The sequence below is a fragment of the Nelusetta ayraudi genome, unplaced genomic scaffold (genome assembly GCF_046127955.1).
Source record: "Nelusetta ayraudi isolate G7.1 ecotype Tasmania unplaced genomic scaffold, CSIRO-AGI_Nayr_v1 ptg000005l, whole genome shotgun sequence".
Classification (NCBI taxonomy): Eukaryota; Metazoa; Chordata; class Actinopteri; order Tetraodontiformes; family Monacanthidae; genus Nelusetta; species Nelusetta ayraudi.
In genome coordinates this window covers 7,772,675-7,785,564 of record NW_027466055.1, presented here as the reverse complement: position 1 = coordinate 7,785,564, position 12,890 = coordinate 7,772,675, and the positions used below count along the sequence as shown (strand labels likewise).

Genomic DNA, 12,890 nt, shown 5'->3' with positions numbered 1-12,890 from the left:
TTGTGTTGTTCTGCCCCGGGGGGGGGGGGGGCACAAATGCATGGCAAAGCATTTCGTTCTGCTCGTGACTGTAACTGTGCAAACACACGGAAGTAGGAACAATCCTTATCCGTTTAATCTGCGGAACAACCTTTAGAAATGTTTGGAAAGGAGAGTCTGGAAACAGCTTGCAGCGGGATTGGGTAAAAAAAAAAATCTGTTGACTCGAAGGAGACCAACCATACTTTGTGACTTCTCATCTCATGGATGTTGTACACTAACACAGGTGACGTGGCCTGCGTTGCGTGCTGCGTGTGTGTGTGTGTGTGGTGTGTGTGTGTGTGTGTGTGTAAATGTCAAGAGGTGCAAAAACCTTGAGGATTTGATTAGATGGAGCTGCAGATGCTGGTGGAAAACGGTGCAAATGAAAGGTGCAAATCGTGACTTACGTTTCTTTCAATTAGTTTACTTCGTTATTGTCTCGGTGGCGTCTCGTGTGAAACAGCACTAAAAAAGTTGTTTGAACTCATGTAGCTGCTTTTGGTGGCCTTATTAAAGCTTTGTTGGCTAATCTCCTAAAAATCCCTTCGGATTGGTGAGTTCTGTCAGTATCTGGGATCTCAGTTTCTTACTCTTGATTGTGAGCGTGAGCTTACTGATTTTAAATGCAAGTGTTGAAAGCCAACCGGCTTCAGGGTAAAGTTACAACACTCACAGACTTTACCTGGAAACCGCAGCACAGCGAGTCGGATGCATTACAGCCGTATTGTTGTTTTTTGGGATTAGCGTTTGGTTGTGGACGCTGTTGCCGCGCTACGCTCATCCGAGACTTATTGCTCAGCTTCTTTGGCCCATTAGGAGGCCCCAGCGTGGCTGTTATTTGTGCAGCCACGCTGGGCTTAAGGTCTTCAATTCTGTGTGCGTGTGTGTGTGTGTGTGGGGGGGGGGGCGGGGGGGGGTGGACCTCAAATGACTCCAGGAGCGCCTTGGCGACTTATTGGCTCGATATTATTTCCCTCCGTTTTGGTGAAAGTCCCTCGGCCATCCTGGAAACGGGGTAAACAAAGCACAGTTTGGAAATTCAAACTCTCGTCCCAAAGTGACAGCGTTTCTATCAGCTGCAGCAGCCCTGCTTTGTAATTCAGGGCTTCACCTCTTGAGAGTTGTCTGTACTTTTTTCATTTTTTATTTTTATTTTTTGTTATTTTCCTCACTTGGCCCTGGTGCAATCCATCTGGGGAATTGACTGACTGGATTAGAATATGATGGACTACAAGCACCCACGTACCTGAGCCGGTTTGTTAAAATACTGCATCACTTCTCACAGTAGGGGTGTCAAACTCAAATACACAGCGGGGCCAAAATGTAAAAGTTGGACAAAGTTGCAGGCAAAGCAAAGCAAAGCTTAATACGATACAATAAATAACTTAATGTTGCACGCATGCAAAATTGAATTTCGAATTAAAAAAAAAAAAAAAACTCATCAAAATAAATAAAATGTAAAGCAGCCTTCTGATTTATATTTCAACAGTAAACTTTTTGTCACGCGCTAATAATACATTTAAAAAAATAAAATAAAAACAATAAACCAAAATAATCAAAATAATATCCTGCAATGAACATCCTGTCTTGATTGACGTGCCAAAATACCAGCAGAGTAGTTTGTAGCATTTGTAGTATTAGTGGGCCAACTATAATGACACCGCCGGCCAAATTTAGCCTGCGGGCCAGAGTTTGACTCCTATGCTATATGCCTGACAGGCTCTTACACCTTTATATCTCGACTTACTTATTAACAAGTCAAGGTGTGAAGGTGTTGAGACGTGATGTTTCAGAAGTGGCGCTGCAATGTTCCCGCTCGCCTTCACCTGAGTCTGCAGGCTTACATTATCTGCAAGAGTAGCACCTCGAATTTCGTTGTAAGGCTCTCTTACAATAACACAGGCTTCTGATTTTGATTCGTCTGATTCTGAGCTTGCATACAAGTCGGGGTGTTTACGTTTGTTTCTGTCCCCCCCCCCTCCCCCCCACCCACGACCACCAGAGAAGATGCAAAGCAACCATCTGCATCTCATCATCTCATCCGAGTCCCGGGACGGCCCCGTACCGTGGTGGTGCTTGGCTTCCTGTAGAGAAAGCCCCGCCCACAAAATTAAAGGCGCCCACTCCCTCTTTCAACTGCGCCCGCGCTACGAAGATCAAAGGAAGCCGACCTGACGTAAGTCCGTGGCCGCGCCCGGCGCCGCGGTCCCTGCCTCGGCCATGCACTCCCTTCAAGCCAAGGCGCGCTCACATGACGGGGAGGGAAGACGCTCCCCGGCCTGACGCGGTTGTCTCTGTCGTGATGGACTACAGTTCCCGGCACTTCCGGGTGTGTCACATGCTGCGGCCGGCGGGCAACCCCGCGCGTGTCCCCGGCTGACCACGCGACCAGGTGGCTCGCACGCACCTGTGCCTCCCTGAGGCGCCTCGTCGGCGGTTGGCTGAGCTGGGCGTGACGTCACAGCCGCCGTCAGGAGGAGCCTCCTCCCCTCCCCGGGGCGCACCGTGTGGAGATAACCGGAGCCGCGGCCAGGAAGCGGCACACAGTGTTTACAACTCCGGCCCCGAGTTATAGTGTCAAGGGGGGTGTTTGTGTTTTGTTGTTTCGTTGTTGTTGTTTGTTTTTTTTGTCGCTTTTCCAACACCGCCTTATGTGTTCGCGACCTCCAGCCCAAGTTTTGTCGCCGTGAAGTGGGGAGGGGGAAAAGAAGAGAGAGAGAGAGAAAGAGAGAGAGAGAAAAAAAAAGTTTGTAATCATGCTCGGCTGCGACTTGGCCCGGGTTCCCTGCTCCTAGAGAGAGAGAGAAGACAAGCGAGAGATCTGAGAGCCGGAGGGAGCCCAGGCCCGAGCTGAACTGTGAGTGAGACCCGGACGGCAAAGAGGGAGAGTGTGTGTGTGTGTGTGTGTGCGAGAGAGAGTTTGTGTTACTGTAGTGTAGAGGACATCAACACTGCTGCTGCGTCACACTTTGTAATATGGAGAGAAAGTAATAGACGGAGGTGATGACACGGATTGAAAGTGATGCTTAAAAAGTGACTGTTGCTCATTATGGGGCTGCTTGCCCAGCGTCTGAGACGGACGACATCAAAGAGGTGCCCGTCTTCTTTTAAAAGGTGGACACATTTCAAGAGTGTGTGAAGTCCTCGTTCTTGTAGGAGTCCCATTTATTATTTAGTTGTTTTGGGACACAAAACGGACGGCAACACGGTTCAGCAACAGGTTGTCACTGAGGCATCGGGAGCTTTCAAGCCTCCTCCCGTCCGTGTCAAGGCCACATTTGATAAAACCATCTAATGATGATGATAATAATATAATAATATAATAATAATACATTAGACTTATATAGCGTTACACAGTAATTAATGTATCACCTTTCTTGGACCAGAATATCAGGTTTATTTTCAACACACTTTAGTTGTTAATGTGCAGCGCTTGTCCGATTAGTCTGCCATGGCTCAGTGCCAGACAGAAATACAATTGGGGGGAAAATGCTAAACGTTTCTTTTTTTGCATAAGTATTTTTTTTATTGTCTGTATCTCTTTGTTGCCTTGATTGCTGCAAGAAGCGCTGCTTTGTTGTTTTTTTTGCCCTCACTCACATCCGCCTTCCACATGACTCAGCGGATTGGCATGTTTCCTGCAGAAGTCACAGGCTTTTTTTTAATATATATATATATATATATAGTCACGTACCTTCTGAGTCTGCAACCAAAATGCAGAAGCTCATGAACGCCTATAGTTCCTGATTTTGTCGTCGGTTGCCAAAGTGAGTCTGTCTGGGCCAAACTTTCAACCTTGCATCACGCCTATACTGCGAGACTGCGAGATAAGGCTGTCAGTTAGAGAGCAAACATAATGTGCTGTTTGTTTTTTAAGCAGACAGCCTAAAGCCTAAAGGCCACCTTTTTTGTGTGTGTGTGTGTTGGGGGGGGTGGATGATTTATGTTCAGGCGTTGCTCTCGGAATGGAAAATTATAACGCTGCCGACGTTCGCAGAGTTCACAGCCACATGAGAAAACTCACGTGAAAAGCCGAGGGCTGCCCAAAGAAGCACAAAACCTCTTTTCATAAGTCCAACCCCCCCCCCCCCGGCCTTTCTCTCCCTCCACCCTCCTCACCCCCAACAGCTCCCAACCGTACTTGTGTTCCCCACCGCGCAGCCCCGAAACCCCTTGCGCCGCTTGTTGTTTTTGAATGTGACATTGCGGCTGCGCCTGTGCTGTGTCATCCCCGCTGAATCTCATTATTGAGCCGGCTCTCCCCGCGTACGCACGGCCAGTCTGCAGTGGCGCGCTGGGTGCAGGGGCTGACCTTGTCATGGAGCTTTGCCTCAGAAGGGATCAGTGACAGCGCTGCGGACACGCGGGAAGCTCCCGGTGGCGCGCTGGCAGCTCGTCTTTAAATAGATAAGCACTTTAGCTGTGTGCCAGTGACGGGCCGCGACCTCTGAACAAGGTGATTTCTCAACTCTCGGTCTGCGTCTCAGGGTGATTCAGCAGAAGACGCCTCCAACCCCCCTCCTACCACTGCCAAGTTGCGCTCTGGGTTATTTAAAGAATCGGGCAGGGGGGGGCTGCTGTGTTTCTGTTCTTCCTCCAACTTCGCTGACGGTTGGCGGCTGAATGTCAGCGCGCAGACGTTGCAGATGATGTGTCAACGTGGTGCTCCGCAGGTGGAGCAGCCACGTATACGTAAAAGTAAATGTGCAAAAATATCATGCAAAAAGGGTTGACATTCCTGTGAATTTGATGCTTTGTTGGACCTTCCACATATTTGGAAGGAGACTGAAACGAGGTGCCAGCGGCCAGCGTCTGGCTGGAGAGGCGTAAGTGCCCATTGTGAAATCACAAAAGTCACCGTTTGCAGAAGTCTAGTTTAGTTTAGTGGATTTATTTTGGTTGTTTTTTAATACTGCACGTGTCATACATTAAACAATACAATAATTTTAATAACCGAAAAGGTGTAGGTTGAAGCCTTTGCTTCTTTTGCCTTCTTACTTTAATTAGATAGGAGAAAGAGAGAAACGAGGTGAAATACAAGTCAGATAAATCATAGTAATAATGATAATTATAATTTGTAATAACAACAGTAACAACAACAATAGTAAGACTACTATTAATCGTACTTCTGTTCATCATTTTGTTTTGTATTTACTGATAGTATTTCTGAATATTGCTTCAAACGTATGGAGTGTTTTACATAGCTTCATTTCTATTTTTATATCATTCCACGGGTTTACACCTAGTCTTTGTTTTCGCGTGCAGGCCAATTATCAAAAGACGCTGATTCCCGTGAGGCCGTGAACCGACAAGCTTGGGATTGGAATGGATAATAAAATCAACAAATCAACCTGGCTCTGCTCTTTTGTCCCCAGAGGCGGCGCCATGTTCCCCGACGCACTGGAAGATGCCGGCCGGGTGGAGGGTCTGCCGCTGTCGGCCCAGCAGCCCTCGCCCGAGCTGGAGGAGGAAGAGGCCGGGGCGCCCACGGAGAGCGGGCCCAAGAGACGGGGCCGGTACCGGCAGAGCCTGCAGCTTCTGAAGCCCTTCAGGATAACTCACAAGTAAACACGACTGTGTCTGTGGTGTTTGTACGGCAGCTGTCTGACCGGTTCAGGTTCGGAGGAGGGGAGGCAGAAGAGGGGAGGCAGAAGAAAGGCTTTTTTTTTTTAGGTTGACAGACAGATAAGAATTTTTAAAAGGCACACAAAGGAAGAAGAAAAAAAGCCACCCGGCGCAGTGTCACATTTTGTTGCGTTTGCTGCCTGATGTGCTAAATGTTAATGCGGCAGCGGCGGCGGCAGCAGGAGGCCACGATAAAGGGTGGGAACTTATCCCCCGGCGACAGACAGCGCTGTTTGTGAACGCACGCCGGCTGATAGCAAACTGCCCGTGAACCTTTTTTTTCTCCCCCTCCCTCCACCTTCCCTTTTTTTTTTTCGCTGGTCTCTCAGATTTTTGTGAAGAGCATGCAAATGACTGTTCAAACACTGCGGCTACGCCTCACCTTTCTCCAACCCTGTGAAGCGGCGGCTCGGGCCCCGGCGCTCCGAGACGGCTCGGCCTTTTCTCACACCTCCCTCTCGCTTTTTTTCTCCCCCTCACCCCCCTGGTTTCCAGGCACCAGCACCCCGTCGACAACGCCGGCCTCTTCTCCTTCATGACCCTGCACTGGCTCTCCCCGCTGGCGCTCAAGGCCTACAGGACGTCCAGCTTGTCCATCGATGACGTGTGGGGACTGTCTTGCCACGAGGCCTCTGAAGTCAACTGCCACAGGTGAGGTCACCGCCGCCCTGTCGGCCAGAAAGTCCCCGACCACCACGCGCTGTGAGAGCGCGTTGTGCGAAAATGCTGTTGACTAAAAACACTGTTGCCACAGCAGCCGTTCCCGTGCCCGCGGCGCGGTGTTTTTCCCAGCAAGGTTTGTTGAGATTTCCGGTCTGTGCACATTAGTAGGTCCCCGCCGTCACATTCCCACAGCAGAATAAAGTGATATACTGCCACTGCTACTGCGATGATTAGTTACTTCAACAATAAGAGGAAATATGAGAATTAAGTAGGTTGAGAAAAGGAAGAAAAATGCGTTGCTGTTGTTGCTTGAATAAATCATAATAAATAAAACACATTCAATAATTTTTAAAAAATGAAAAAAAACACAAAGGCAGGTCCACAGATACACTGTATTCTTTACCATCTTAGTTGTGTCTTTTCACTCAGTTAAACAGTTCATGTCATTTACTATGACGCATGCCTCTCCTGGCCTGGTTGCCCCTGTCAAAGAGTTCTTTTTTTATCTGCTTCAATAAAGGTCAAGAATTTTTCCAAAGCAGGTCGTTAATGAGTGTCCAAGTATAAACACACTCTTTTCTCTTTACATTCTTTCGCTTTAGATGTCGTCATTTCAAGGCCAAGACATCACTTTTTGTTCGCCGTTAGAATGAAGTCGCATTTTTTTTTTTTTTTTTTTTCAAACGTCATGCGCTCAGTATTCATCGGAAAGTGCTGGGATTTTTTGGGGGGGACTGTTGTTGGAACATTTCCTCCCACTTTGCCGCCCTCTAATCAGGCCAATTCATCATAATTGGCCCTGTGGGTCGCAAACACTGAAGGACTTGGCTTTTTTTTTTCTTTTCTTTTTCTTTTTCCTCTCACACTGTGCTTTTGTTTGAAGAACCCAGTGAGCCTTGTTGATTCAGGGCGTATATAGGATGAACTGATCTATTTCACGCTGTGATTGTTTTTCTGTTTCGAGCAAATATTGAGAAACCTCTCCCTGCTCTCGCTGCCCTACATATAAGCAGAAGGCATGGGGGGGCCGATAAACCTTGTCAAACACGCTTTCGGCGACAAAACTAAGGCCAGACTGGTGCAGGTCCCAAAGTCTCATTTGCAGAATATTTACTGTGGGTTTTTCCTTTCTTTTCTTTTTTTTATCCCCTCACCCTGCCACGTAAACAACATGTGTTTGTGCCGGTGCTTGTTGCACGGGAGGACTCTTTCAATGAACATCCAGTCCTCACCTCAGCCCCCATGGGAACACCGTGCCGGGATAGTAGCCATCTGAGAATAGTCAGGGATTAGAGATTACCGCGTGCGTGGAGTACCTGCCTCGGACAGTTACATCATTAGCCGCTGAACCTGCCGCGACTCCCTGTCACGTTCAAACCCCCGAGCCGTTTGCTGCCCGCCACCGGTGGTTGCAGCGAGATCATGCCAATGCACCTTTCTGCGTGCAACCGACCGTAAAAAGGCAAATAATGAGGTTATCGGGTTGCAGGGCTGCTGCCGAGAATAATTAAAGCGCCTTGACGTGCGGAGACGTGCGTCCGTTTGTCCCCTTTGTGTGTGGCGACGGCCGCGTGGGTTCTAAATAACCTGTTCTGTTCAAAGTCTCAGCTCGAGGCCACCACTTCCTGCGCTTTAAAAACACCAGAAACAAAGCGGCTGTGCCGGGGCTAATGGACATGCTGTGCACGGCTGCGCTTTGATTTCAGAATAAATAAAAAACCTTTCTGGAGATAGTGGGAACAGTTATGCAATTTCTTTGTTTATAAAAACAAAACCAGATGATTTGGGGCGGGGAAGGAAGGGGTTTGCGGGGGGTTGTGCCCGTAAAGCATGCTGGGAGAGGTCGCAAACACTCATCGATGACGCTTCAAACATTAGCTTTTCCTCGCCATCTGGGAAAAACATGACACAATAGCTGTGAGCAGCATTTCAGAGGCTTTTTAAAGCAATTTGCCCCTCCTGCGGATCCAACACGACCGCCCCCGCTGGTGCTTCTATTACCATTTTTATGGGTTTGACCAAGCAGGACCCACTACTGAACCCTCGGACATGGCGTTGATTGTGATATGAAACACTAATGGCTCAGAAATGTTAATGGATTCGTATCTGCCAAGGTGCTTGCCGATTAACCTCCTCAGGGCAGCTGGACCGCTGACGTTCCAAGTCAGTCTCAGTTCCAGCAGGTCCATCTTGAAAATCTTCAACCCGATTTGCTTCAGTCGCTCTGAGGATTGTGAAGCGACCGCCAGCTTGCAAAAAGATTAACAAAAATAAGAAGATAAAGAATAAAATAAATCTTAAAGCGTGGATGCTGCAGACTGGTCAAGTTATATTAGATATGAGCAACAGCTTCCACTTAAACCAAGAGCAAATAACAGCACCCCTTTAACCAATGGGAAGCTTGTGATTTCACTGGTAGTGAATAGAAATCCACTGAATAATCTTTTAGATACAATACTGGGAAGGCTCATCCAGTCATCATCCATTCCTGACATGGTTTGACCGTTTGCAAACATTTTCTGCAGGCTATTTCTCAGATGGACGAGTGGAAAAAGTATCACGTGGGACTACATGAAAATGAACTCTAGCATTTTAATAGTCCTTCAGCCAATGTATTGGTCCTCTGATTGGTTGGGAGACCCATAAAAGCACCATGCGCTCGACGCCGCCCGAGCTCTGCGCATTTGACTGCCATCAATTGCAATTCCTCGCATCCGCCGCCGTTTTGACTTTGAGTCGTAATTATCAGCCAGTGCGAGAGTCTAGTCGGTTTAATGTTCTCTCCGTCTCTGATTCGTTTTTAATAAAGTCATTTGGCCGTAAATTACCTTGCGCAGCTGCTCGGCGCCCGCTTTATGGAGCCATTAGCAGCGATGCATTTGGCTGACGAGATATTTTGCTGTGTTCAAAGGGCATTACGCGGCAATAAAAGTACATTAGCTCGTCTTTGCATGTTCGCCGGGGCCGCTTTAAGTCCAATTATGTGATGCACCATTCAGCGGCGTGCACTGTAGGTCACCTTTTACTTTCAAAAGGGCCTTCATGTGATGACCTCATAGTCCTTCTGGAAATTGGATGTCTACACAACGTCTTATCTTTTATGTATTGGCTATTGTATTTGTTCGTGTTTACATGTATTACACAAAGGGAAATAAAGGATGAAAGGAATAGGGGGTGAAATAAAAAATGCCAGCATTTGCATCAAGTTAATTGGTACCACCAATGTGTATTAAAAATAAAGTGAAGGATGCAAAATTTGTCCTCCGCAACAAATTTCGCATCCTTTGGGATGTGACAATCACTGGGACTTTAACTTAAACGTTTAATCCCAGTCCCAAGATAACCTGTGAGCATTGTGTTTCCAGGCTGGAGAAGTTGTGGCACAATGAGCTGAAGCAACACGGCCGGGAAGGAGCGTCCCTGACCAGAGTCTTCTGGAGGTTCTGCCAAACCCGCATGCTGGTGGCCGTCTTCTCCCTCCTCCTCACCATGGTGGCGGGATTCGTTGGACCAGTGAGTGTGGCCCCGGTCCTCCCCTGCAGTACCCCAGCCCCTCCCCCTGTTGGCTAACATCATCCAGCCTCAGCTGCAGACTTGGAAGTCCCAATTCCGCCTGTTATTTTATCCCATTTCACGCTGGCCTCAGAAATTGAAAACCACCCCCATGTTGTGAGATTATGGAGCTGTTGATAGTGAGACCCATATTAATGTCGTAATTCCTCTAAGATTCCTCTTTCTTTTTTGGGGGGGGAGAAAAAGCACCTCAGACAAAAGCCTATTACGTGTGGAATTCCCAGGTGGCCATGCCGCTGAGTTCACCCCAGTGCTTCTCACGCTCTGAGCCAGTGATGGCGGTGTGATGTCGAGTGCACACTCTGTGCCACTAGCCACTGCTAATAGCATTAACAGGATTTAGTTCTTACACAATCACAGCCGCGTCTCACATTCCTGACGGATTGATTTTGTGCTGAGGAACAAAGGTTTGCTTCGCTGTGTGTCTGCTTGTCATTTCAAATGTGAAACCATCGTTATCCATCTTGCCATCTGGGTCTGTACTTTGATTTTTCAGGTGTCTGTACTTCGCTTCAGCATTTTTTTCTCCTGAAAACTTTTCAGTAATTTTACTTTTACCAAAGTAATTTTTTTTACTCAAGCATCCGTACTTTTGCTTGAGTACAGAATGTGATTTAATTCCCGTTTATTTTGTTTTAACAGAAGTTTTCTCAAATTTGGGTGCCATCACAGGACCAACGTGGCTAAACAAGCAGTAACAAATCTAGTTTGTCCACTTGAATGTGAAAAACAGAAGGTTTTGTCCAATCACCTTCCAGCTTTTGACTTTGCAAACACTTGGTGGACGTGTGAAATAAATCGAATGTATTTGGAAAAACCTTCCATGTGATCCCTCCGGAACCTTAACGTTGAAGAGCTGACGGTCTAAGCTCGCTTTATGCTCCTTCTTTTTTTCATTTTGGTATTTCCTGTCCAGTTTTTCCCCACTCTCACTGTCGTCCTGGTGGTTTGCAGGCCCTCCTGGTGCGTGCGCTGCTGGAATACTCCCAGAACTCGGAGAGCTCGGTGACGTTCGGCCTCACCCTGGCCGCCGGCATCTTCCTCACGGAGCTGATACGATCCTGGACCCTTGCGCTCATGTGGGCCGTCAACTATCGCACAGCGGCGCGCCTCCGCGGGGCCGCCCTGACCTTCGCCTTCAACAAGATCCTCAATTTACGCAGCACGAAAAAAGTCAACCTGGGCGAGGTACTTTGAAGAAAGCCTTTGAGGGCCGACCCGAATTGAATGTTTCACGCCGGGGCTGCAAATGTGTGGATGGAAATGGGGTTTACTTTGGTCTCCTGCCACTTTCTTTAAAAATAAAATAAAAAAAAACAACCCCAAAGGATTGCCAAGATTCCTCATTAAGCAGCTTTAGAGGCATTATCCTTTCACAAGTAAATACGGGAATAAGGCACGATACATATTCATGAATTTTGCTGTATTTTGATTGCTTGCAATCTGTTGTGTCTCTTCAATAGCTGGTCAACATCTGCTCCAGCGACGGCCAGCGGTTGTATGAGGCTGTTTCAGTGGGAGCTCTGCTGGCTGGGGGGCCCCTGGTTGCCATTCTCGGTCTGTCCTACACAGCATACTTCCTGGGCCCCACAGCGCTGGTGGGCTCCACCGTTTTCGTCCTCTTCTATCCCGCCATGGTATGACCTCGGCTAACATGGCACGCAACTGATTTTATAAAGGAATTGACGTATTAAAGTTTTAATGCTCTGGTGTATTGTTAGCAAGACAAGGGCAGAGTACATCAAATGTGAGGACAAATTGGAAGGGATTAAAATGAGTGCGCACACAAAGGCGGGTGACTCTCAGTGCGGTGGACGCGAGCTTAACTGCCGTCAACAACATAATGCAGTTTCATTTCAGGCTTTTATTAAGTGTACACTAAGCAATAATCGGCCCAATTAGAGCGATGACAAGCAATTTCATCACAGCACTTTCCAAAAGTTTCATCAGCTGCTAATAACAAGTGTTTTTCCTCTTCTTCTTTTTTTTAAATTGTTGACACTAGAGGCTTTATGCTCCAACTTTTTAAACTTTGGATTAATGGAGGCTTTTTTACTCTTCGGTTTTAGATGTTTGAGACCCATCCACCATTTCTCAGTCTTTTTCAAAGCTTCATAATTCTCATCAGTGAGCTGTCAGCTTTGTCCGGGCCGTTCTCAACACACACGGTCTCGACAGCCATAGATCTTAGTGGCGATGCAAGGTGCATCTATCACTCTGCCTTCCGGCCCCCCCCACCCTCCCAGACAGCCCTGAAGCTCAGATAATGTCACTGTGCCCGCTTTCATTTCCTTTCTTCTGCTCTTGTCATCGCTTCCTTTTGTTCCCGCCAGATGCTCGCATCCAGACTGACGGCGTATTTCCGCAAGAAGTGCGTGACAGTAACCGACCGGCGCGTCAGGCTGATGAACGAGATCTTGGTGTGCATAAAGTTCATCAAGATGTACTGCTGGGAGGATTCCTTCGCTCAAAATATTCACAGTGAGTTCTGCCGTGTACTCTCCTGCGACCGCGATAGCCGTGCACGACTCTTTCTCCTTCAGTGGGCTCTTTTTCTGATAATTCCAACTTTGTTCATGTTATATCATTATCATTATTATTACTGTTATTAGTAGAAGTAGTTGTAGTGGAGTTTGCTGTTAGCCATAGTGGGTGGTCGCTTGGGTAGTAGGAATCAATAGTATTGGTAGTATGAGTAGTTGGTTGTACTATGGTGGCTATTGGTTGTATTGGTGAAAATAGTGCCGCTTGTAGCACTAATTATTATTAGCAGTAGAAGTAGTAGTAGTCACAGCAGAGCAGTGATGGACAGTATTGGTGGTATTAGTAGCAGTAGAAGACATAGTTATAATATTGTAATGTGTATTTGCGTATCGCTTGTATAGGCTATGGCTACAGTTTCATTTCTAGTGTATCGGGATTAGTGGTATTGGGGTTATAGTCACTGAGCAGAGAATGAGTTAAATGCAGTAGTAATATTACTACAAATGATAAAAATACTACTAGCA

At 47.3% G+C, this 12,890-nt stretch overlaps 1 protein-coding gene and 1 long non-coding RNA gene across 3 annotated transcripts in view; one reads left to right on the top strand and one right to left on the bottom strand.

The window, feature by feature from the left end:
* Positions 1 to 2,009: 2,009 nt before the first annotated feature.
* LOC142877357 (uncharacterized) lies at positions 2,010 to 2,324 on the bottom strand. The gene is made up of 2 exons (XR_012923825.1): positions 2,193 to 2,324; positions 2,010 to 2,105 (listed from the first exon to the last, which is right to left on the bottom strand). It is a non-coding gene; the product is annotated as an uncharacterized LOC142877357 (long non-coding RNA).
* Positions 2,274 to 12,890, top strand: part of LOC142877346 (ATP-binding cassette sub-family C member 5) — a 28,007-nt gene continuing 17,390 nt past the window's right edge. Inside the window, exons 1-7 of one of the 2 annotated variants that reach the window (XM_076011861.1) lie at positions 2,274 to 2,878; positions 5,397 to 5,585; positions 6,142 to 6,297; positions 9,675 to 9,822; positions 10,837 to 11,070; positions 11,346 to 11,519; positions 12,216 to 12,363. In XM_076011861.1, coding sequence (XP_075867976.1) covers positions 5,407 to 5,585; positions 6,142 to 6,297; positions 9,675 to 9,822; positions 10,837 to 11,070; positions 11,346 to 11,519; positions 12,216 to 12,363 — 1,039 coding nt within the window. In that variant the 5' untranslated portion in view covers positions 2,274 to 2,878; positions 5,397 to 5,406. Of the gene's footprint in view, positions 2,914 to 5,396; positions 5,586 to 6,141; positions 6,298 to 9,674; positions 9,823 to 10,836; positions 11,071 to 11,345; positions 11,520 to 12,215; positions 12,364 to 12,890 lie in introns of both variants that reach the window. The other variant, XM_076011869.1, reaches the window with a different exon arrangement.